At 44.1% G+C, this 26,088-nt stretch overlaps 1 protein-coding gene across 1 annotated transcript; it reads right to left on the bottom strand.

The window, feature by feature from the left end:
- Positions 1–365: 365 nt before the first annotated feature.
- Positions 366–22,293, bottom strand: METTL3 (methyltransferase 3, N6-adenosine-methyltransferase complex catalytic subunit). The gene is made up of 11 exons (XM_070954292.1): positions 22,162–22,293; positions 18,023–18,225; positions 16,821–17,201; positions 14,848–15,023; positions 12,998–13,214; positions 10,626–10,813; positions 6,911–6,949; positions 6,684–6,792; positions 6,415–6,480; positions 3,509–3,621; positions 366–625 (listed from the first exon to the last, which is right to left on the bottom strand). Exons 1-11 carry the CDS (start codon positions 22,253–22,255, stop codon positions 514–516), a joined length of 1,698 nt encoding a protein of 565 aa, XP_070810393.1. The 5' UTR covers positions 22,256–22,293; the 3' UTR covers positions 366–513.
- Between the last annotated feature and the right edge of the window lie 3,795 nt (positions 22,294–26,088).

Raw genomic sequence — 26,088 nt, 5'->3', positions numbered from 1 at the left:
GAGCAGAGTTAGCAATAGCGCTTAGACTTATATACCGCTCAGTGCTTTACAGCCCTCTCTAAGTGGTTTACAGAATCAGCATATTGCCTCCAACAATCTGGGTCCTCATTTTACCGACCTCAGAAGGATGGAAGGCTGAGTTAACTTTGAGCCCGGTGAGATTCGAACTGCCAAAGTGCAGGCAGCTGGCAGTCAGCAGAAGGAGCCTGCAATACTGCACTCTAACCACTGAGCCACGGTGGCTCACAGGGTGCAAATATAGGTTGCATTTGGTTTCCTGGCAGCAAAGTGGGCTCACTCAAATGGTTGCAGGAAAGTATTTCTTCCGCAAGTCTCCTGCTAATCCCCGATGGCCATTCAAGCTCTAGAAAAACACCAATTTTATTAAAAGATTAGAATATACACATCCTTCTTCGCATTGCCTCCATTTTCACTCCTGAGCCAACGATGGGAGTCCACGGCAGTTGTCCTCTTCTCCTTGGTCCATTATGGCAGCTTCTCTTTCATGCGGCCTCACATGTTCTTAGGCTTGGAGATAATTCCGTCCGGGTACCGTTGCTTGAACTGAGCTACCACGTCGGGATCCAGCAAATGGATCCCATCCAGTTGGTTGCCAAGGGTGATCCTGGAGGACAAAGAGAAGAGCAAACATGAGAAAGGCAGAAGATCGATCCCCCACCTGGGATGGTTCCTGCAGAACAAACCATGATTTGGTGGGTACCAACCAGGGGTGAAATGCAACTGGTTCGCACCGGTTCGGGCGAACCGGTTGTAATAAAAGCTACCGGTTCATTTGAACTGGTATTTCCGACGATCAGCTGTGCTGCGCGATTTAGATTTGAATCTAAATCACGTGGCACAGCTGTTTCCCCCCCCCTGCTGTTCTACTTCTTAAGCCTCCTTTTTCCAAACACAGCATTGTGTGTTTGGTGTGTATTGTGCATGCGTGTGCAGCGTGCGTTTGGCACGCACCACGCATGCACGGGCAGCAAAGTGGTGGCAAACCGTGGAGGATTTCACCACTGGTACCAACCAAGGGTGTGTTGGCATTGAGGAAGAGCTCTCCATCCAGGTAATCCTCAAGGACCACTCATGTCGCTGTTCAAAGTTACAACACGCTGAAAAAAAGTGACGATTGGTCCTCGCACTTACAACCGACGTACTGTTCCCGCAGATGCATGATGAAAGTTTGGGCGCTTGGCAACTGGTGCGTATTTGCGGCATGGTTGCGGCATCCTAGGATAATGTTAATCGCCACTTGCAACCTTCTCAGCTGTCTTCCGATAAGCTAAAGTCGGTGGGGTGGGTGGGTAGAGTCTGATTCACTTAACAGCTGCGTGCTTCATTCAACCACATGCCTCACCATAGTGATTTGCTTAACACCATGGTAAAACGGTTGTAAAATCAGACTGCCTTGCTTAGCAACAGAAGTTCTGATTCCAATTATGTCGTAAGTCGGGGACTCCCTCTAATAGCATCTGGTTGGCCAAGGAAGAGATTCCGTTCTTAAAAATGGAGGAATTAGAGCATTTCTAGCAGTCTCAGGAAAACACCCAATAATGAGGCATATCGGAAATTGTGGTTTCATATCTAGAGTGCCAGTTATTTTTTTACTTCCTTTTTAGAAGGTTTTTTTCTCCGATTCTGCATTGTCACTAGTCTCATAACCTTAAAATAATTATACCTTGGCCCAGTGGTGAAATTTAAAAATTTTCCCTACAGGTTCTGTGGGTGTGGCTTGGTGGTCATGTGACCGGGTGGGCGTGGCTTGGTGGTCATGTGACCGGGTGGGTATGGCTTGGTGGCCATGTGACCGGGTAGGTGCAGCTGAACAACTGACTCACACAAAATGTATAAGCAGCTGGATTTCTTCGAGACCGCCTTCTATCGCATAGCTCCCAGCGACCGGTAAGATCCCACAGAGTTGGTCTCATCCGGGTCCCGTCAGCTAAACAATGCCGGCTGATGGGCCCGCGGGGGAGGGCCTTCTCTGTGGCTGCCCCAGCTCTCTGGAACCAGTTACCTCCTGGTAACTGGTTCTACCCTCACCCTATTTTCCTTCCGGAAAGCGGTGAAGACCTGGCTTTTCTGGCAGACCTGGGGTCGTTGATCTCACTGTTCAATTTTGCGAGATCCGGCCATGGATGGTGTGCATGTGTTTTTAATGTTTTTAAAATGCTTTTATAATGTTTTTTTTTTTAAAAAATTATGTTCACTGTTTGTATTATTTCTGATGTAAGCCGCCCAAAGTCCCTAGGGACTTGGACGGCATAGAAATATGATTAATTAAATTAAATTAAATTTCACACAAAATGGCTTCTGCAATTCACAGAGAGCTCAAAAACAAACTATCACACTTTACACAAAAAGAACACAAAAGCTGCACAGCTGACTCACACACAATGCAAAAGCAGCTGGACTTCACACAAAATGGCCCCTGCAACAAGCAGGAACCTCACAGACACAGCTGATCTGTAGTAAAAAAACGCTAAAAAAAAGTTTAAAAAAAGTTCCAACAATCGCACGGCACAGCTGATTGCCGTCAGAACTTTTTTTTTTACTTTTTAAAAAGTTTTTTTACCACTGGTTCGGGCAAACGGTAGCAATTATTACTACCAGTTCTGGGGAAATGGCCCGAACCGGTAGCATTTCACCCCTGCCTTGGCCATAAATGGCAGTCAATGAGCCTACAACCAACAAACTAGGAAGTGGAGGTGATTGGCAGACTCCCAACAACCTTCATTTAAATTCTGGAAGTCAGTTGGGCGAATGGTATTCTAATTTTTCAGAGATTTTTTTTAAAAAAACCCAGATCTTTTAAAATTTCGGCCTGGAAACTAAAGTTTGCTTCTTATTCTGCAAGATTTCAAATTAGGTTTGGTTCAACAACATGAGGGGAGAAATCAAATTCTGGAACCCAGTTGAGCAAATGTTGTAATTTTTCAGATTTTTTTTTTTTTTTAAAAAATAGGACTTTCTAAATTTTGGCCTGGAAACTATGGTTTGCTTCCTATTCTGCTAGATTTCAAATTGGGCTTGGTTCAACAAGAGCCTTGGTAGTACAGTGGTCTAAGGCACCCTGTTATTAAGCTGGTTATTAAGACCAGATGCCTGCAATTACTGCAGGTTTGAATCTCGCCAAGGCTCAAGGTTGACTCAGCCTTCCGTCCTTTCTAAGGTAGGTAAATTGAGGACCCAGTTGTGGGGGCAATAAGCTGACTTTGTATAAATATACAAAAGAATGAAGGCTATTGCTTAGCGCATTGTAAGCCGCCCTGAGTCTCCGGAGAAGGGCGGCATATAAATCAAATTTAAAAAAAAAAAAAATGTGAGGGGAGAAATCAAATTCTGGGACTCAGTTGGGCGAATGCTGTTGTAGTTTTTCAGAGATTAACGAACAAACAAACACGTCTTTCTAAATTTCGGCCCGGAAACTATAGCTTGCTTTCTACTCTGTCAGATTTCATTCTAGGTTTGCTTCAATAACGTGAGGGGAAAAACCATTTACCAGTTGGGTTGTACGTTGTGAGGTCGTCCGAACAACTCAATCTTGCGGGTGCCTGGAGAAAGCCGCTCGATCATGCCGTAAATCTCATCCGGCTTGTGACTGGTGGAGCGAACCTGCAGAATAACAGAGAGTATATTTTAAAGGCTTCCTATGGCAGCAACCCATAAGAAAGGAAAGGAAAGGAAAGGAAAGGAAAGGAAAGGAAAGGAAAGGAAAGGAAAGGAAAGGAAAGGAAAGGAAAGGAAAGGAAAGGGAGGGGAGGGGAGGGGAGGGGAGGGGAGGGGAATAGAATAAGAATTAGAATTAGAATTAGAATTAGAATTAGAATTAGAATGAAAGAATTAGAATAAGAAATAGAAGAGTAGAGTTGAGAATAGACAACAGAGAATAGAATAGAATAAGAATAGAATAAGAATAAGAAATAGAATAAAATAGTAAAGAAGAGCAGAGTAGAGTAGAGAATAGACAACAGAGAATAGAATAGAATAAGAATTAGAATTATAAGAATTAGAATTAGAATAAGAAATAGAATAGAATAGGGTAAAATAGAGTAGAGAAGAGTAGAGAATAGAACAGAGAATGGAACAGAGTAGAACAGAATAGAATAAGAATAGAATAAGAACAGAATAAGAATTAGAATAAGAATTAAAAAATTAGGATAAGAATTATAAGAATTAGAATAAGAATGAGAAGAATTAGACTTAGAATTAGACTTAGAATAAGAATAGAACAGAAATAGAAATAGAAATAGAAATGGAATGGAATGGAATGGAATGGAATGGAATGGAATGGAATAGAATAGAATAGAATAGAATAGAATAGAATAGAATAGAATAGAATAGAATAGAATAGAATAGAATAGAAAATTCTTCATTGGCCAAGTGTGATTGGACACATGAATTTGTCTCTGGTGCATAAGATCTCAGTGTACATAAAGATATAAGTGATAAATCATGATCATAGTCATCATAATACATTCATTGCGAATCATAAAATACAACACTTCGTGATAGTCATAGGATACTAAATAAGCAATCAACATAAATCATAGTAGGAAACTAAATAAAATAATATAAATCGTAAAGATACACACCACAAAATTATATCCATAAGTAGAAAAAAGGAGACAGGTAATGGGAAGGATGAGAAGAATAATAGTAATAGAGTCTTGGTAACTAGTTTGACAGTGTTGTGGGAATTAGTGGGAAAGAGGGTACGGAAAGAAAGCAGTGTGCGTCGGCAGCCAAAAAAGCCAATTGGCCACTCCCTTAGCCTATTTAAGTTCGCACACAGATAGCAAATGTTGCTGGAAACGACGTTTGGTCCTACGCAGAGCACTTTGAGAGTTGAGTTTTTTGTTACAACTTGGTTTCTGGGCTGATTGCCAACCCTTGTCGGACTTTGTTTAATCTCTGTAATTCATAGCAGGCTAAGGACATTTGTGGTTAAAGCCTGCATTTTGAAAGGGGTCTGTTTGTATTAAACGGAGTTTTTGGAGCTGTGTGTGTGTGTGTGTTACACTTCTTGGGACCCGTAGCTGGGGCAGAACAGGGGCTGCCATAAAGAAGAGAGGTCAACTTATTTTCCAAAGCACCTGAGGGCAGGACAAGAAACAATGACTGGAAACTAATCAAGGAGAGAAGCAACCTGGCATTAAAGAAAAACTTCCTAGCAGTGAGGAAGTTGTGGGTATTTCATCACTGGAGGCTTTTAAGACAAGACTGCACAGCCACCTGCCTGAAATGGTCTATAGCCGTGATGGCGAACCGATGGCACGCGTGCCACAGGTGGCACGGGGAGCCAGATCTGTGGGCACGCGAGCGTTGCCCTAGCTCAGCTCCAGCGTGCGTGCGCATGCCAGCCAGTTGACCTTTGGGCCTTCCTGGCCCACCGGAAATTGGGAAACAGGTCGTTTCCGACCTCCGGAGGGCCTCCGGAAGGGTAGGGGAGGCTGTTTTTGCCCTCCCCAGGCTCCAAGAAAGCCTCTGGAGCCTGGGGAGGGCGAGAAACGGGCCTATCGGGCACACCGGCAACCTTTATGCCGTCGCGTGCCAAAAACGGGGGGAGCATGCGCATGCACAGGGAGCGGGGCGCAGGGGGCATTGAATAATGGGTGTGGGCAGGCACCCGTGCGATCCTCCCGCGCTCCCCCGCTTTTGGCACATGACGGCAAAAAGGTTAGCCATCCCTGGTCTATAGGATCTCCTTCTTGAACAGGGGATTGGACTCTTCCACCTCTATTCAGATTGTGTTGTGGTCTGCCAGCAGCCTGCGGAGCTAACAGAAGAGTTGGACAGTGAGGAGGCTGGGGAGGAACATGGGCCAGTCCTGGAATCTGGAGAAGGCCCGGACGAGGGCTCTGCGTCAGAGGCAGATGTGGGGCCAGGGCAATCTGGGAGTGATGCGCAGAGTCTGGAGCCCCCAGAATCGGACAACAGAGAGGCAGAGGAACAGGAGGAGCCTGTTCCTAGTGCACACATGCGCAGAGCTGCCAGAAGACAAGAGCAGCTAAAGCAAAAGGGATGACTCAGGAATAAGACCAGGAGATGATTGGCCCCTCCCATAAGGCTTAAAAGAGAAACAAAGGCACTTGGGACCTTTTGCAGGAAAGCAATGTTGCTAACTCTGTTTCCAGTCGATGTCTCTTATTTCTGAATTCCGCGGGGCTTTGCCAAGTAAGGCCTTTGGCAGAGTGTCAAAGAAGATAAAGGTTGGTGATTATCCCGAAGGACTTCTTCCGAAGGACTTGTTTTGCAACTAATTGGGACTCAGTTAGGAATGAACGTAATTCCCAGCTGTTACAGCTGTTTATTTGGGACTAATTGTGTCTTGTAATGACTCAGTAAGCCTAGGTCACAACATATTGGTTGACCTCAACCAAAGAGCGCTGGGGGTCGTCACCTCACCTCTGCCACAATGACGTCACAGTCCAGACCTCTGTTGAAGCCTTGGGGGTTTCCTTTCACGCCAACCTGTCCATCAAAAACAAATGAAGGCAGTCAGACGCGATCCAGGATCACCGCCTGGTTCACTTAACAACCGCAGCGATTTGCTGACATTCTCCTTATGTCCCATCCAGGTGATACTACTTAATGGAGGGGAGCTGGTGCATGAGACTTAATGTGCTACATTTCCCGGGCGATGGTGGGTGGGCTCCAATTGTCCCTCTATTTACCAAGCAGTGCTCCTTGCCGTGATTGAGCCAATGGCCTGTCCGTCCTGTTCGGATAATACGCTGCAGCTGGTTGGTTTTCACCCAGATGATCTCATCCACCCGCTCGTACCTGATTGGCCAGAGAGGGAGAGAGAAAACGGAGCCTGATCAAAGAGGCGGAAGGTTAAGGATGGACAAGGTCCCTTTTCTACCCAAGGGGAAAAGGGCAACAACAATCCCATACTCACCCCCACAGACTGAGACACTCGCGCCCCAATTCCATGGCTCTGTGGGCAAGAGGGAAACGGGTTAGTTAGGCAACATTCATCCTTCGAAAGGCACTGTTAGGAAATGGCTATTGTCTAACTATTTGGTCAGGCAATATACAGTATAAACTATCAAAACATGTTTGTCAAAAGGTATTATATTGCTTTAAGACTGTATTGCATCATCCTGTATCCTGATTGGCTAAGCTCTTAAGGGGAAGCCTGAATCATGGCTTGTGGAACACTACACCATTTTATCTGCTTATGTGCTATTACTCTCTACCTGTTCTCTCTGTATGATCACTGTTTGATCATTGCTACTTGTTGCTTTCTATTATTTATTGAATGTTTTAATACTGAACTTGTTCCTGTTTGAAACTCAAGAAGAACTGTTTTATTGTGTAATGACAACAAATGGTAAGAAGACTTTGTACTTGGAATATCCCTGAATTGATATTTTAACTATCGCCTTATCTGTGTATGACTTGGATTGTTATTGGACTTTGATTTATTTTTTTCTAAAAAGTAAAAGACTACCACAAGTCAGTGTGTCAGTATATTAACTGTGGTTATTCACTCTCAGCTGCTTTCATGTGCATACTCAAGGGGTACTCTGCTCAATAACCCATAACATCGGTTATGAGCCAAGAATATCCTTAACAGGCACACTCACCCTTCAGTGGGAAAGAAAGTTCTCTCCATCACACCAAAGACCGGTACTCCTTAACTTAAAGCCGTTTGTTTGGTGACTGAAGTTAGAAATAGCCCTGGAAAAAAGGGGACTCAAACGGTTTTCACGCTTAGGACCGTTGACTTCATAGCTAGTTCTGCGGCAATTCTCTTAGCATCATTAGGGGACGTTTTTTGCCACTTTCTTCTTCTAGGATAATTTTTTTTCAAGCCCTTGAATCCAATTTACAGATCTCTGATGGGATTCCCGGGCAGTTTAGCAGAACAATAGAACAGAATAACAAGAGTTAGAAGGGACCTTGGAGGTCTTCTAGTAAAACCCCCTGCTGAAGCAGGAAACCCTATAGCCGTGATGGTGAACTTACGGCACGATTGCCAGAGGTGGCACGCAGAGCCCTCTCTGTGGGCACATGCACCGTCGCCAGCTGCTCTTCCGGGTTCCGTCGCATGCATGCGCGCCGGACAGCTGCTCTCTTCTGGTCCTTGCGCGAAGACTAGCGGGCCAGTGTGCTGGAATCCGGAAAAGAGCAGCTGTCCGGCGCGCATGCATGCGACGGAATCCGGAAGAGCAGCTGGTGGCAGCGCGCATGCCCACAGAGAGGGCTCTGCATGCCACCTCTGGCAATTGTGCCAATAGGTTCGCCATCACGGCTATAGGGTTTCCTGTTTGAGCTGGGGGTTGGACTAGAAGACCTCCAAAGTCCCTTCCAATGCTCAGAAACATTTCCTGAAGGCCTCTGACATAGGCTGGGGGCTACGCATGCAAGCAGCAGCAAGCGGCCGTAGAAGAAGTGGGCCAGCAAGGCGAGGCAGGTTTTGGGGTCTGCGTTGCCTGGCGGCAACTGTCCAAAGGTTACCTACTGGTACCAGCAGCTCCACCCCCCACCCCCACCCTAGCTTGATTTTTACCTGTGCTTGCCTCACCCCATTCACCCCAGAGTGGTCAGGGTCTTATTAATTATTTATTTATTTATCAATCAAATTTCTATACCGCCTTACTCCCGCAGGACTCAGGGCGGTGAACAGCCAAGATAAAATACAGATAATACAAATATTAAAAAATCCCTTAAAATTATTAAATATTTTGGCCAAAACACAGATTAAAACACCCAATTTATAAAATCAAACGAATTAAAAATTTAAAAGAGGAGAGTTAGGCCAGGCCAGCCTGCTGAAATAAAAAAGTTTTGAGAGCACGATGAAATATGCGCAGGTCCGGGATCCTCCGTATCTCTGGGGGGAGCTCGTTCCAGATGGTAGGTGCCCCCACAGAGAAGGCTCTCCCCCTGGGGGCCGCCAGTCAACACTGTTTGGCCGACGGCACCCTGACAAGCCCCTCTCTATGGGAGCGTACTGGTCGGTGAGAGGCTATTGGTAGCAGAAGGCGGTCTCGTAAATACCCCGGTCTGATGCCATGGAGCGCTCTAAAGGTGGTAACCAAAACCTTGAAGCGCACCCGGAAGACCACCAGGAGCCAGTGCAGCTCGCGCAGGAGGGGGATCACATGGGAGCACCACGTCGCTCCCATAACCACCCGTGCCGCCGCATTCTGGACCAGCTGGAGCCTCCGGGTACTCCTCAAGTCTTAACTTATGCATGATCACTCACACCCTCGTCACGTTCCATCTGGACTACTGTAATGCTCTCTACATGGGGCTCCCCTTGAAGAGCACTTGGAGGCTCCAACTGGTTCAGAATGCGGCCGCACAGGTGATTATGGGGGCGACACGGCACTCCCATGTAACACCTCTCCTGCACGAGCTGCACTGGCTCCCGGTGGTCTTCCAGGTGCGATTCAAGGTGTTGGTCACCACCTTTAAAGCGCTCCATGGCTTAGGACCTGGGTATGTACGAGATCGCCTTCTGCCACCGATAGCCTCCCACCGGCCAACACGCTCCCACAGAGAGGGACTCCTCAGGGTGCCGTCGGTCAGGCAATGTCGACTGGCGACACCCGGGGGGGAGAGCCTTCTCTGTGGGGGCACCTGCCCTCTGGAACGAACTGCCCCCGTACATTCGCATGATCCCCGACCTACGTACATTTCGCCATGCCCTTAAGACTCCTTTGTTCCAACAGGCCGGGCGGGCTTAGAAAAAGAATTTTAATTGGGTGTTTGTAGTTTTTAACATAAGGGCCAATTTTATATATTTTATATATTATAAATTGTTTTAAATTTTATGGTATATGTTTGTTTTAATATGGCTGTACACTGCCCTGAGTCCTTCGGGAGAACGGCAGTATAAAAATTTAATAAATAAATAAATAAATAAATACATAAATACATACATACATACATACATACATAAACAAACAAACAAACTATGGCTTATTTTGGAGGTAGGGTGTCAGCATTCTGATGCTGCCATAAAAAGACGAGGCTTGACTTTTCACCTACTTATTTCTCTGTAGATAATATCCCCTAGGAGATGGGATGGTGGGGGGAACATTCCTGTGGGAGTGAGGTCAGAAGCTGGGGAGACTGACTTGGAAGATGGCCAATGAGAAGATGAGAATTGGGGAATGGAAAGGGAAGGGTTTGGGGGTCAGAGGGTGTTAGTATCGGCTACGACGAAGTCGGGGCCAGATCTGTCGTACTCAATAGATGGAATATTTCAGCAAAGATTAATTGTTTGGGAGTGCAATTTATTTGAGATGACATCGAAACCTGACATAGGGCTTATATTGGGCACACATGTAAAATCAAGCTAGGACTTACTTTCGGGATAGGTCTTACTTTTGGGAAAACACGGTAGTTCATTCAACTAGATACCCCTAGTCGTTCTCTAGCTCGAACTGTTCGTCTGCCTCACTGATGTCTGACTCCGTAGGTAGCAAAGAACTACCAGATGGCCTTGGCCCCCTCTCTGCCTCCAACGCAGAGCCCTCATCAGAGCCTTCTCCAGACTCCAGGATTGGCCCATGTTCCTCCCCAACCTCCTCACTGTCCGAATCTGCTGGCCGCTGGCGGGCCACAACGAGGCCTAGATTCCCTACTGTATCACCTACCGGCCTGTGACCCACAGAAAAAGGAACCCGTCGTCTTGCAGGACAGGGATGTTGAGACGCCTCATCTCGTCGTCCGTTAGCGTCCCGTAGGGAAGTTCCATGTGTATGTCCCAGGGTGGGTCAGCCATCACCACAGCAAACTTGCCCAAGATGCTCACGTCCAGGTAGCGGATGTCGCAACAAATCCACTGCCGACCCACAAAGGAGACAACCAGGGATGTGTTAAGCAGCACGAGCAGATTCTGATGTCCTTTGGCGATTTTGGAACTGTTATCCAAGCATGTCCCAACGGTGTTTTTTTCAAAAGGCAGCGGGACTTTGCTTTTTCCTTGAAGATGTTTTTGCTTCTCATCCAAGAAGCTTCTTCAGTTCATCAGCATTATTGAAGAACTGAAGAAGCTTCGTGGATGAGAAGCGAAAGGTCTTCTAGGAAAAACAAAGTCTAGCTTGCATTTTTGGGATAATCAGGATGACTGATTTATTTATTATTATAAATAAATAAATTTATAATATACTGCTAAAAGAAATAAAGGGAACACAAGCAGAAGACATCCGAGATCTGAATGCATGAAATAGCCTTATTAAATACTTTGTTCTTTACATACAGTAGTTTATGCACTGATCAAACAACTAAAGGGAACACAAAACTACTGTATGTAACGAACAAAGTATTTAATAAGGCTATTTCATTCATTCAGATCTCGGATGTCTTCTGCTTGTGTTCCCTTTATTTTTGTGAGCAGTGTATATATAGATACATTTATTATCCATGCAATTCAAACATCGGGTAGCCTAATCCCATTACAGGAAGTCCTCAATTTATGACCATAATTGAGCCTGCAATTTTGGTCTTAAGTTAAGATGGCTGCAAACCTTTTTTTGGAGCAGTCATTGGGCCAATCTATTTTTCGCTATGGGGTGGTTTTCTTGCTTGGAAACCAGAAGTAAATGAATACCGCTTTTTGGAATAAATATTACCCAAAAAAAATAATCAAACAATCAAAGTCATGTGACTGCAAAATGCTACAAACCACCATAAATAACAGAATAACATAATTTTTTAATAGGTTTTCAGCATAGAACATAGAATAATAGAATTTTTTCCCTTGGGTGCCAAAGTGTGCGCACATGTGCGATAGCACACATGCGTGTGCCCACACCCATAATTCTCTCTCTCTCTCTCTCTCTCTCTCTCTCTCTCTCTCTCACACACACACACACACACACACACACACACACACACACACACACACACATATTTTGGGTCTAGCAGGCATTCCTTAAGCTTCCAGAGGCCGGAAATGGCTCGTTTCCAGACTTCTGGTAGGCCCGTTTTTCGCCCTCCCTATGCTCTAGAGGCTTTCTTGGAGCCTGGGAAGGGTGAAAACGGCCTCCCCCGTCCCCCCGGAGGCCCTCCCAGAGTCTCCGCATGAGCCCTGTACTTACCTGGCATCCAAAACGGGCTGTGTGGAGACTCCTGGGAGGGGAGGGGCGGCGTGGGCGGGGCCAGCCGAAAATCAGCTGGAGCTGAGCTAGGGCAACGGCTCACGTGCCCTCAGATATGGCTCTGCGTGCCACCTGTGGCACGCATGCCATAGGTTTGCCATCACAGCCGTATACCATTTCAGACAAAGGACTGTTCAATCTCTTCTTAAAAACTTCCAGTGTTGGAGCATTTACAACTTCTGGAGGCAAGTTGTCCCACTGATTTTTCTGTCAGGAAATTTCTCCTTAGTTCTAAGTTGTTTCTATCCTTGATTAGTTTCCACCCGTTGCTTCTTGTCCTGCCCTCAGGTGCTTTGGAGAATAGCTTGGCTCCCTCTTCTTTCTGGCAGCCCCTGAGATATCGGAACACTGCTACCATGTCACCCCTAGTCCTTCTTTTCATTGAACTACCGTATTTTTCGGAGTATAAGACGGACCCTTTTTCCCCCCCTAAAAGGGGATGAAAATTTAGGTGCGTCTTATACACCAAATATAGCCCCGTCCGCCCACTGGCCCCCACCCTTTGGCCTCTGCCTCCCAATTTATCTCTTTGCAGCAAGCAGCAAGAAGAAACAGCCCATTTCAGCTTCAGCCTCTGCTGCTTGCTGCAAGGAGGTAAACTGCTGGGAGCCGTTTTTTTTTTTTCTCCTTGTGCTAATCAAAGCTATGCTGAAAACGAAAATGAAAGTAAAGCAGGCTGTTTGCTGTTTTCGGCAACGAGGCAGAGGCAGATTTCTTTTTATTTTCCTCACCAAAAACGGTAGGTGCGTCTTCTAGTCCGGAGCGTCTTATACTCCGAAAAATACAGTAGACATTACCCAATTCTAGCCTCCAGTTCCCCTAATCACCTCCGTGGCTCTTCTCTTATTTGGCCCAGCCCTGCCTACCTGTGGGGGGAAGAGCCGGTCCACGCTGGAATCTCTCCCCACAGCTTGGGGCATGGCCAGCTCTTGGCCCGAAATCAGTTCCCGCCCGCAAGGGGCATCCAGGTCTGTGCAGGCGTCGATCTCGTAATGCACGTACTTGCAGGTGTCCATGTGGAAACAGGTGTTGAGGAAGGAGCAGTCGCCTAAGGACTCGTCGGTGTGCTTGTTGATGATGCGGCTAGGAGAGGAGAAAGACGGTCACCTCTACCCCTCCTGCTTTTTGAACCCATCCAGATTCCCGCCCATTTTGAACCAGGCAACTTCAGCGTCATTGTAGTAGTAACAGTAGTAGTAAACCGGAAGTTAGAAAAAAGCACAAGGAAATTAATTAACTACATTGAAGATTTATTAAAATAGATAAGCAAATATTAGTATGTATGTATGTATGTATGTATGTATGTATGTATGTATGTATTTATGTATTTATTTATTTATTTATTTATTTATTTATTCATTTATTTATTTATTTATTTATTTATTTATTTATTTATTTATTTATTTATTACATGTATTTATATGCCGCCATTCTCCCGAAGGACTCACGGCGAAGAAAACAAGTTAAGAAACAAGTACAATAAAATCCCGTTTTAAACCAAATAACTAATTAATAGTAAATAATAAAACCCGGAATCAGAGTCAGCCTATTTGTTTGAACAGCCAGGTCTATCGTTATTATTATTACTATTTTTCAAAAACAACTGTACTCAGACAACACACTGTTCGTATAGACATTGAATTTTTATGTTTAATATTAAAAAAATAAAAAATAAAAGTTATATATATATAAAACTTGGTATAAAAATGGTTTGTCGTGAATGCGACTGCTTGAGGGCTCCTGGATTGGAGCTAAAAGGCAAAAGGGAGCAGAATGCCCCTTATATAATTTTATAATTCTCTCTCTCTCTCTCTCTCTCTCTCTCTCTCTCTCTCTCCCCCCCCCCCCTCTCTCTCTCTCTCTCTCTCTCTCTATATATATATATATATATATATATATATATGTTTTCTCAGGTTTTCGCGGGTGTTTGTATGTAGGTCTTTGGTTATTCGGGTCTTCTCCCACGTAAAATTGGAAGTGTCTTGGCGACGTCTCGACGAAGTCTCATTCGTCATCTTCAGGCTGGTGTTCTCGGCTTCGTGCTTCCAGGAGCATTTGCTCCTGGAAGCACGAAGCCGAGAACACCAGCCTGAAGATGACGAATGAGACTTCGTCGAGACGTCGCCAAGACACTTCCAATTTTACGTGGGAGAAGACCCGAATAACCAAAGACCTATATATATATATATATATATATATATATATATATATATATATATATATATATATATATATATATATATATATATTTTCTGTCTTTTTCTTTTTCGTAGGCTTTTATGTGCATATTCTTTCTAGCCAGGTTCCACCTATGTAAGCTAAGTTGTTCCACAACCCTAGTTCTGTGAAATCTCATTCACAAGCCCAGAAACTTGTGAATGAGATTTCACAGAACTAGGGCTGTGGAACAACTTAGCTTACGTAGGTGGAACCTAGCTAGAAAGAATATGCATATATAAAATCTCTCTATATATTATCTATATCTATCTATCATCTCTATCATCTCTCTACCTACTTACCTACCTATCTCTATCTGTATCTCTCTCTCCATCCATCCATCCATCCATCCATCCATCCATCCATCTTAAAAAGCACCTTTAGGACAACCATGACCTGGATGACTGAGAATCTCTATAGACAATTTAAGCAGAAATTATAGACCTCAAGCTGCCTCCCAGCACTCCAACCCCCCACCCCCACCCCACTCCAAACTCACCGGAAGTGCAGCTTACGACAGGGGCGTTCAGCATCGCTGGCTTTCATGCATTCCTCCTTGGTTCCATAATCGCAAAACTCTTGAACCTGAGCCCGGCCTCGCGAACGAAACTTTTCGACGATAGACTGCTCCTTGGCGGTCGTCGTGTTCAGAAGCTCCAGAATTTCTTGACTCACCTGAAAAGGCCAGGAAGCAAAGCCCGTTTTGGGGGGGGGGGAACAGAAGAAACCAAAAGAGGCTCATCAGGCTTTTTAAAAAAAAAAGGGAAAACTAAGATCAGAGTTCCGAGATTCCAATTTCAGAGGGTCTGAAGTGCCTCCATACATACAGGTAGTCAGTCGTCAATATACGATCAGAAGTGGAATTCAGCCGGTTCGGGAAAACTGGTAGCTCTGACAATCAGCTGGCCCCGCCCACCTGCCTCCGCCCTATCTTTTATTTCCTGCTTTCTAGCTCATCTCAATCGCGCAGACAGCTGATTCCCCCTCCCTTGCTGATCTACTTACCGTTGCTGACTTGGTGTTCTGCCTCAGCTACGGATCCCAAAGAACACAGCACACACAAAGTTTGTACAAAACTTAATTTACTAAAATAACTCAGTCTTTTTCCAAATAAAGGCTGTTAATAAACTTTCTTAACAGCCTACAAGAAACCAAAGATAAAGTAATCACAATCTTACTAAGGTTGGCAGAAAGCCCAGAAGCAATTTGCAGAGAATCCAGACGCGAAGTAGAGTGAACTAAAGTTGTTCCCTACAAATTGCTTCAGTCGGCGTTCCTCCTTAAATAGGCTCACCGAACCGGTTGTAAAACCGGCAGCATTCCACCACTGCATATGATCACAATGGAGGCTAACATTTATGCGGCTAAGTGGCTACTGCCTGTGTTTCTCATGTTCTACCTATCTTGTATACAGGTAGTCCTCGAATGAGAACAACCTTTGAGCCCAACATTTAAGAGAGACATTTGGTAAGAGAGCTTTGTCCCATTTTACAACTTTTCTCACCACAGTTGCTAAGCGAATCCCTGCAGTTCTTAAATTAAATCACACGGTTGTTAAGTGAATCTGGCTTCCCCCGTCGACTTTGCTGGTCTGAAGGTCGCAAAAGGGGGATCGGCTGACCCCCCGGAACACTGCAACCATCGTAAATGTGAGTCAGATGTCAAGCGTCCGAAGGTAAATTATGTGACTGTGGGGATGTTGCAACGGTCGTAAGTATGAAAACCGGTCATGAGTCCCTTTTTTCAGTGGCGTTGTAACTTCAAAAACGGTCATTCAACGAATGGTTGGAAGTCGAGGGTTACCTGTATACCATTTCTGCTTCAGGGGGGGAAGAGGCAGAACTCAGGAGTGAAGGAAAATAAGCTCCTGGAATCAAATCTGGACCCGCTGAATTAAATGACTGATAAAGGAGAATATTTAACAGAATAATAACAGAGTTGGAAGGGACCTTGTAAGTTATCTAGTCCAACCCCTCGCCCAAGCAGGAGACCCTATACCAGTGATGGCGAACCTTTTCGACAGCGAGTACCCAAACCGGAACGTGGTTGCAACCATTATGGCTTCTCAGCTGGCCAACGAACCAGGGAGGACGGAAGGGGGAGATGGAATGTAAGCTCCAGACATCAAGAAGACAGCCGTGAGAACCAAGGACACTTCAACAGGTGTATGCCAGAGCCAAAGACTTTTTCTCATAGCAATATCATGAGACTCAATTGGGCAATGTGACCTGGTCTAATAGGGGAGGGAGGGAGAATCTATACTTTAATTATGTGAGTTGGCGCGGGAATTAGTTAGATCTGGTTTTGCCCTCATCTGTGCAGAAATGGATGTACTCAACAGAGTTTTGCGGTAAGAGATTGGATCGTCTCGGCCGTGCTTGCTTTGATTGGGTTCGTCACCCGGAACGTTGACATCTAACCTAAAAGGTCAGGCTTCCAATGCTGATATTTGATCCTGAAAATACATCCTACCTTCTTGCTTTGCTGCTCCTTGGTGGACTGCTGGCTCAGCAGGCTTTCGATCTCCAGATCAAGGTCAGAGGCTTGCTTGCGCGACTTCTTGGGCGGCTCTTTCAGAGGCTCGGAGCTGGCCAACGCCATAGGAGAAACCCCAGGGGCAGAGACGGAAATCCCAGCGTCCTGCTCCGCTCGCCTCTTTGTACCTTCGGCCAAGCCCTTCTTCTCGGTCACAGCCCCCATCATGGCCGAGAGCTTGGAATGGTCGGCGTACGTGACCAGCATGGGCTGCCCGTCATCCTGAAGGAGCCCACGCTTCACTTCAATGAGTTCCTGGGCAGCAAATTTCTGCAAGAGGCTCTCCACGCTCCGTTGGTTGGCCGAGGCTTCTTCAGCCTGCAAGAAAAGAAGGACAATAAAGGAGTATGTTTGAGCTTGGGTGTTTTCTTGGAGACATTTCATTACCCAAACTAGGTACTGTATTTTTCGGAGTATAAGACGTACTTTCCCTCCCAAAAAAAGTGGGTGGAAATGTCTGTGCGTCTTATACAGCGAATGTTGCTGAAGCCCCACCCACCCGCCGGCCCCCACCCGCCGGCCTCTGCCTCCCAGCAATTTGCCTCCTTGCAGCAAACAGCAAGGTCAGCTTCAGCACAGCCTGATTTAGCACGAGCAGCTGATTGGTGGTTGAATCTGCCTCCCAGAATACCACTGATCAGCTGTTCCAGGCTGCGAGGATTGCCGCCGCACATCAGCACTGACGCTGACCACCGCTGCTGCCTCCTATCGCCATCTCCGCATACCCCATTTTTGGCCTCTGCGCGCCCCATTTTCTGCCGCCACGCATCCCGTTTTCTGCCTCCGTGCGTCCCATTTTTGGCCTGTGGTGGGGTTAGGCAGTGGTGGCGGCGGGGAACGGGCCAAAATGGGACGTACAGAGGTCAAAAATGGGGCGCACAGAGGCTGAAAATGGGATGCGTGGAGGGGTAAAACGGGGCACGCAGAGGCAGCAATAGGGGTTGGACTATATGATTTACAAGGTCCCAACTCTGTTATTCTGTTATTCTCAATCTCGGGCACTTTAAGACGAATGGACTTTGCTGACTGCGGAATTCTGGGAGTTGAAGTCCACTTGTCTTAATGTCCCGAAGGTTGAGAAACACTGGACTAAGGTATCAAATGACAAGCCTAGCCTTAACTGTGATCGCATTGCTCACCGTGAAAATGGTTTGGCAGATAGTTAAAGCGTCCGTGGGCAGCGCCAGTCCCAGATCCGAAAGGTGATGGAGGATTTTCTTTTCTAATTCAGGGTCGGTCACTAAATCTCCTGGCTCTGCGGCAGTACTGGGCGTGATGGAGGAAGGCACGGGGCTGTCACTGCGAAAGGGAGGGCTGAGCACCAAGTCTGGATTCCTGAGATCTGGAATAAATCAGGGAAAGGTCCCACAGTGATAATGTCTGCTACGGGGAAGAAAAAAAATGAATAACGTGCATTGCAATCAATTTTTCTTCCTTTTCCTGACAGTTAGAACATTAATTCTAATTAATGTGAATTAATCAGTGGAACGCTTCCTCCAGAAGTTGTGGATGCTCCAACATTGGAGGTGTTTAAGAAGAGATTGGACAGCCATTTGTGTGAAATCGTATAGGGCACTGATGGCTAACCTTTTTGGTGCCGAGCGCCCAAACTGTGCGTGAATGCGCGTGCATGGTGCGCGAACCCCCAAAATGCAAATGTGAGTGCCCCCCGAGCATGCACCCCGTCCCCCTACACCCATTTTTGGCTTCCAGGTTGGTACAAGAGGCTTTCCAGGTCCCAAACGGGGCGTGGGGGGCCGCATGTGGCGCCCCCATGCCCTGTTTTGGCTTCCAGGTTGGTGCAGGAGTCCTTCCACCAACCTGGTGGATGCGCGCAAACCCCCAAAATGCAATGCGAGCACCCCCCGCGCAAGCGCTGCACGTCGGCCGCATGCACCCTGCCTCCCGTGCACGCGCATCACAGATCCGAAGACCAGCTGGCTGGCGGGAGGCGTGCGCGTATGCGCGGTGGAGCGGGACTGGAGCAACGGCTGGTGTGCCACGTGTGCCATAGGTTTGCCATCACAGGTATAGGGTCTCCTGTTCGAGAAGGGGGCTAGACTGGAAGACCTCCAAGGTCCCTTTCCAGCATTGTCATTCTGAATTTTCCTTTGATGTCTGTCGACAGTCCAGCAAGCAGCCATGATTTTTTTTTATTTTTTTAAAAAAATCATTGATTTTTATCCACCCTGCCGACAATTGGAACAGCAACTCAAGAGGCTTAGCTCTCTGCCACTTACGGAGATATACTGCTGCTGTAAGTGGAGATTCCAGTCATTTATTTATTTATTGGTTCAATTTCTATGCCACCCTTCTCCGGAGACTCAGGGCAGCTTACAATGCGTTAAGCAATAGCCTTCATACTTTTGTATATACCTGCTTAGTAGGGCTTTCGCCCTCCCCCCCAAACGGTGTTCTTTTTTATACAAAATCAGTTTATTGCCCCCACAATCCGGGTTCTCATTTTACCTACCTCGAAAGGATGGAAGGCTGAGTCAACCTTGAGCCTGGTGAGATTCAAACTTGCAGTAATTGCAGGCAGCTGGTGTTACTTAACAGCACTTTAATTTGCTGCGCCACCAAGGCTCTGACATGTATCCTCATGTCAAGATACAACTGGTCTCTCTATGATGAATGGCATAAAGGCCTTAATTCCAGATGGGGGTTTTACCCAGGAGTGAAATGTAAAATTTGTTAATACCGGTTCTGTGGGCGTGGCTTGGTGGGGGGGGGGGGGTTAATGTGACTGGGTGGGCGTGGCCAACTTTTTAAAAAAAACTTTTCAAAGCATTTTTTCTAAGGGCGGCATATAAATCGAACTAATAAATAAATAAATACAATATAATGTAATACAGTATACCGTATAACACAATATAATTAATATCATATAAAATGCTGTAATATAATAGAATTATATCTGCAACCCAACAAGACAGACACAGACTTCAGAGGATAACTAGAACGGCAGAAAAAGCAATTGCTGCCAACCTGCCTTCCACTGAGGACCTGTATACCAGGGTGGATAAAAATCAATGATTTTTTAAAAAAAATCAAAAAAATCAGATTTTTTTGATTTAAATCGGATTTTTTTGATTTAAATCGGATTTTTTTGATTTAAATCGAATTTATTTTAATAAAAAACTTTTGGGGTAAAAATCTATTTTAAGATAGTTTTCTATTTAAGATACATAAATAATTTAGTTTATTCAGCATGAAATGGAGCTTAGTTATGTAGCATGAGGCTGTATATTCTGCAACACTGGGACTATCGGTGAGTCAACAGTGGGTCAAAAGAGTAGCAGAGATGACAGTTGCTCTTTAAAAATTATGATTTAAATCGAGTTGATTTAAATCAAGCCTTTTTACTAGCGATTTAAATCATGATTTAAATTGTGATTTAAATCAACTCGATTTAAATCAAATCCACCCTGCTGTATACTGCACAAGTCAAAAAGAGGGCTGTAGAAATATCTACAGATCCCTCATATCCTGGATATCAACTGTTTCAACTTCTACCCTCAAAACGACGCTATAAAGCACTGCACACCAGAACAACCAGACACAAGAACAGTTTTTTCCCAAATGCCACCACTCTGCTAAACAAATAATTCCCTCAACACTGTCAAACTAATTACTAAGTCTTCACTACTATTAATCTTCTCATCGTTCCTATCACCCATCTCTTCCACTAATGACTGTATGACTGTAACTTTGTTGCTGGTATCCTTACCATTGATATTGACTGTTTCCTAATATGATTTGATTGCTTATTTGTACCCTATGGCTATCATTAAGCGTTGTACCTTATGATTCTTGATGAACGTATCTTTTCTTTTATGTACACTGAAAGCATATGCACCAGAGACAAATTCCTTGTGTGTCCAATCACACTTGGCTAATACCATTCCATTCCATTCTAATATATTTGAGTATAATATAATATAATATACTAATATAAGGTAAATCTAATATATGATAAATCTAATATATAATGTAATGTAATGTTATAATATAATCTAATAAATCTAATAAATCTAATAAATATAATCTAATAAACCTAATCTAATCTAATCTAATCTAATCTAGGTAAATCTAATATATGATAAATCTAATATATAATAATCTAATCTAATCTAATCTAATATAATATAATAATATAATATAATATAAAGGTAAATCTAATATATGATAAATCTTATATTTATTATTATTATTATTATTATTATTATTATTATTATTATTATTATTATTATTATTATTATTATTATTAAATTTATAGACCGCCCTTCTCCCGAAGGACTCAGGGCGGTGTACAGCCAAAGTAAAAAACATTATTATTATTATTAAATTTATAGACCGCCCTTCTCCCGAAGGACTCAGGGCGGTGTACAGCCAAAGTAAAAAACATTATTATTATTATTAAATTTATAGACCGCCCTTCTCCCGAAGGACTCAGGGCGGTGTACAGCCAAAGTAAAAAACATTATTATTATTATTAAATTTATAGACCGCCCTTTTCCCGAAGGACTCAGGGTGGTGTACAGCCAAAGTAAAAAACATGAATATAATGTAATGTTATAATAATCTAATCTAATCTAATATAGGTAAATGTAATATATGATAAATCTAATATATAGTGTAATAATAATATAATATAATGTAATGTAATATAATTAATATAATTAATATAATATAATATAATATAATATAATATAATAAAGGTAAATCTAATATATGATAAATCAAATATACAATGTAATGTTATAATAATCTAATCTAATCTAATCTAATATATAATATGCTAATATAATAAAATGTAGGTAAATCTATGATAAATCTTATAATGTAATGTTATTATAATATAGTATAGTATAGTATAATGTATAATACACTAATATAATATATAGTATATAATGCGATGTTATGATAAATATATTAAAATATAATAACATCATACAGTATAATATACTGTAACATATACTGTAATGTAATATAATAAATATAAAAGATATGTGATATATATGATATGATATGATATGATATGATATAATATGATATATGACAGCCCTTTGCCATTGCTCTGAGATGGCCTGGCAAGGTGGCTAAAATCTGCAGGCTTTGCTTTTCAACGCCCCTGGACTGCTGGGAGTGGACACTATAGACCAGAGGGACCAATCTGGACGTCAGGCAGCCCAGCTCATCCCCACACAGCCCTGCGGGATATCCCACATCCCTCCCGAAGGGCCCCCCCCCACTCACGGCCCTCCCTCTGCCTCACCCAGAGGCTCCTGCTTGCGCCTCCGCTGCAGCCGCTCCCGCAGCGAGTCCAGCTGCTTCTTGTGCGCCTGGATCGAGCTCCAAGTGTCCGACATCCTCCTGCCGTGTCCGGCAGCATCTATAGCAACCAATGTCGGGGTGGGAGGTGGGGGTGAGGGGGCAAATGGGAGCAAGGGACCGGAAGTGCAGACTGGGGGAATGGAAACAAGGTGGGCACGCTTCCGCTTCGTGCGCCCGTTTGGACGCTTTGGACGACAGGCAGGCAGTGTGGGGAGCAGCCATGTTTGATTCGGGTGGGTTGAAGCGTCGGCGGCCATTTTGTTCACGGGCGCCTAAGCCCGGCTGGAATTTTTTTCTCCCACGATCTACTTGCTGGGCAAGATTCTCTCGTCTAAATTAATGCTGAGATCTGGGCAGGTGATCCGGACAGCCTCAGGATCCCAGTGATCCGGACAGCCTCAGGATCCCAGTGATCCAGAGCCTTAATTTTCTTCCTTTTCTTTCCACCAACATGCCTACCGTCCCTTGTCCTAATGTCCCTTTTTATTCGTATCCATTTGATGTATTCACAATCATGTTTATACTTTTATCTCTTATCTCATCTATGCTTGGCAAATAAATAAAATAAAATAAAATAAAATAAAATCAGGAAGCAGTATTCTGCGTTCTTAAACAAGGCAATGCAGCCCCAGTTCGATTAGGGGGTTTATTGGGGCACTTAGGAACGTATTCTCTTTCTCTTCTCTTCTCTTCTCTTCTCTTCTCTTCTCTTTTCTTTTCTTTTCTTTTCTTTTCTTTTCTTTTCTTTTCTTTTCTTTTCTTTTCTTTTCTTTTCTTTTCTTTTCTTCTCTTTTCTTTTCTTTTCCTTTCTTTTTTTTCTTTTTGCCTGGTCTACTTTGCAGGGTTGTTGGGCACAGGGAGAAAAACGAGAGGGGAGAACTGTGTACCCTGTGTTACCTTGAAAAAAAGCTGTGGATTCATGACTGAATGAATGAATGAATGAATGAATGAATGAATGAATGAAAAGGAAGGAAGGAAGGAAAGAATGAGTTAATAGTGTTTATAGGGTTTTTTTTGCCTGGTCTACTTTGCAGGGTTGTTGTGCACAGGGAGAAAAACAAGAGGGGAAAACTGTGTACCCTGTGTTACCATGAAAAAAAGCTGTGGATTCATGATAATGAATGAATGAATGAATGAATGAATGAATGAATGAATGAATGAATGAATGAAAAGGAAGGAAGGAAGGAAAGAAAGAATGAGTTAATAGTGTTTATAGGGTTTTTTTTGCCTGGTCTACTTTGCAGGGTTGTTGTGCACAGGGAGAAAAACGAGGGGGGAAAACTGTGTACCCTGTGTTACCATGAAAAAAAGCTGTGGATTCATGATAATGAATGAATGAAAAGGAAGGAAGGAAGGAAGGAAGGAAGGAAGGAAGGAAGGAAGGAAGGAAGGAAGGAGTTAATAGTGTCTTATAGTTTGCATGCACAGCATGCAGGAAAGTTACTGCTGGAAATCTCAAGGGTATATTTATGCTGATCATATTTTCTTGGGAAAAAATGAAGGATAAACCTGAGAAGAAAAAATATGAAAGATGTTCATAAGGATTTAAATATATATATATATATAGCTTTGCTTTACAAAGGGGAAATTCAGAAGCAAAACCAAGAAAACCTTTCCAAACAGGGATATTCTAATAAAATATCTACAAAGCATAAAAGGGTATGAAGTTATAAGAAGTATTAAAAATGATTTCTGCAATTTGACGGGTGCCATTTGTATGGTGATAGTTAAAACAATCCAAATAAAGGGCTGGAATTTTTGAAAAATAAGTAAAGGATAGCTTTCTGAAATAAAGGATTGTCCTTTATAATCAAGGACTTATGGTCACCGTAGAGATATATTGCAGAGAGCCAGTTTGATGTACAGGTAGTCTTCGACTTACGACCATAATTGGGCCCAAAATTCTCATTACGAAGCAGTTGTTAAATGAGTTTTATCCCATTTCATGACCTTTGGTTGGCAGAAAGCCCAGAAGCAATTTGCAGAGAATCCAGACGGGAAGGAGAATGAACTAAAGTTGTTCCCTACAAATTGCTTCAGTCGGTGTTCCTCCTTAAATAGGCTAAGGGAGTGGCCAATTAGCCCCAAGCCTTACTCTCGAGGAGACCTCCTCCTGAGGAGCCACTCCTGCCTTTTGGCCGCTCTGCGCACCCATGCATCGAGAAGAGGCTCCTCCTCTTCGTTCTCTTCACTTAAAGGAGCTTCTGAAGGTCCTGGCTGAGTCCCCGCCTCTGGCACCACATCTTCTCCAGCCTCCTCATTGTCTGATTTGAGTGCCAGCTGCACAGGCTGCTGGCGCAGCACCACACCAGCCTCCTCACTGTCAGAATCAGCTACAATCCGCACAGGCCGCTGAGGGCCAGAACAGGGTGTGTGTGTGTGTGTGTGTGTCACGTGATCGCTCACCTTTTGCGACCTTCTGCCAAGCAAAGTCAATGGGGCAACCGGTTTCACTTAACAACCGTGTTACTAATTTACCAGCTGCGGTGATTCGCTTAACAGCCGTGGGAAGAAAAGTCGTCAAATGAGGTAAACTCACTTATGTTTCACTTAGTAGTAGAAATTTTGGGCTCAATCCTGGTCGTACATTGAGGACTACCTGTACACAACCTGAGACAGTGCAAACTATCAGAAATGCATGTCAGTTGGGAAGCACCTGAATTTTGATTATATGACCTTGGGGATGCTGTAATGGTTATAAGTGTGAAAATCGGTCATACCTCCTATTTTTCAGTGTTGTTGTAACTTTGAACAGTCACTAAATGAATGGTTGTAAGTTGAGGACTACGTGAACGCTCCATTAGCTTCACTGAAGAGGCTTTCATTCCACAGTGGGTGAACCGAATTGATTTAAACGGATAATTCAGATAGTCCTTGACTTAACAACTACAACTGAGCCAGTGGTGGGTTTCAAATTTTTTTACTACCGGTTCTGTGGGTGTGGCTTGGTGGGTGTGGCATGACTTAGCGGGTGTGGCAGGGGAAGGGTACTGCAAAATCCCCATTTCCTCCTGATCAGCTGGGACTCGGGAGGCAGAGAATAGATGGGGGCGGGGCCAGTCAGAATTTTTACTACCGGTTCTCTGAACTACTCAATATTTCCTCTACTGGCTCTCCAGAACTGGTCAGAACCTGCTGGAACCCACCTCTGAACTGAGCCCAGAGTTTACATTGCCACGCGAGAAATTTGTTCAGTGAGTTTTGCCCCGTTTTACGAGTTTTCTCGCCGCGTTTATTAAGCGAATCACTGCAAAGTTGTTAATTTAACAACATGGCCGTGAAGCAAATCTGGCTTCCCTGTTGATTTGCTTGTCAGAAGGTCATAAAAGTAGGGATCGTGTGCCTCCGGGAACACTGCAGTGGTCATAAATATGAACCCGTGGTCAAGCAGCCAAATGGAAATCACGTGATCCTGGGGATGCTGCAACAGTCCTTAAGTGTGAAAAATGGGCCTCGGTCCCTTTGTTCAGTGCCGTTGTAACTTCCAATGGTCACTAAATGATCTGTTGTAAGTCAAGGACTACACAGCAACACACATTCACAAGCTTGCTTCCCGAAGATCCAGTAAAAAGGTAGCAGCCATATAAAATCACTGTCTGCCTTTCTCTTCCTCCTCTTTTAGTGATTACAGATTAACAAAATTAGGAGGGATTTTGTAGGTCATCTAGTCCAACCCTTCGTCCAAGTAGGAGACCCTACACCATTTCCGACAGATGGCAGTCCAATCTCTTCTTGAAAACCTCCAGTGATGAAGCTCCCACAACTTCCAAAGACAACTTCTGTTCCATTGGTTCATTGTTCTGACTGTCAGAAAATTTCTCCTTATTTCCAGGTTGAATCTCTCCTTGGTCAGTTTCCATCCATTATT

The sequence above is a fragment of the Pituophis catenifer genome, unplaced genomic scaffold (genome assembly GCF_029215685.1).
Source record: "Pituophis catenifer annectens isolate HBS135680 unplaced genomic scaffold, rPitCat1.0.hap2 SCAF_15, whole genome shotgun sequence".
In the NCBI taxonomy this organism is placed as follows: Eukaryota; Metazoa; Chordata; class Lepidosauria; order Squamata; family Colubridae; genus Pituophis; species Pituophis catenifer.
Note: the sequence above shows the minus strand (reverse complement) of the source record. Positions and strands in the feature narration are given on the sequence as shown.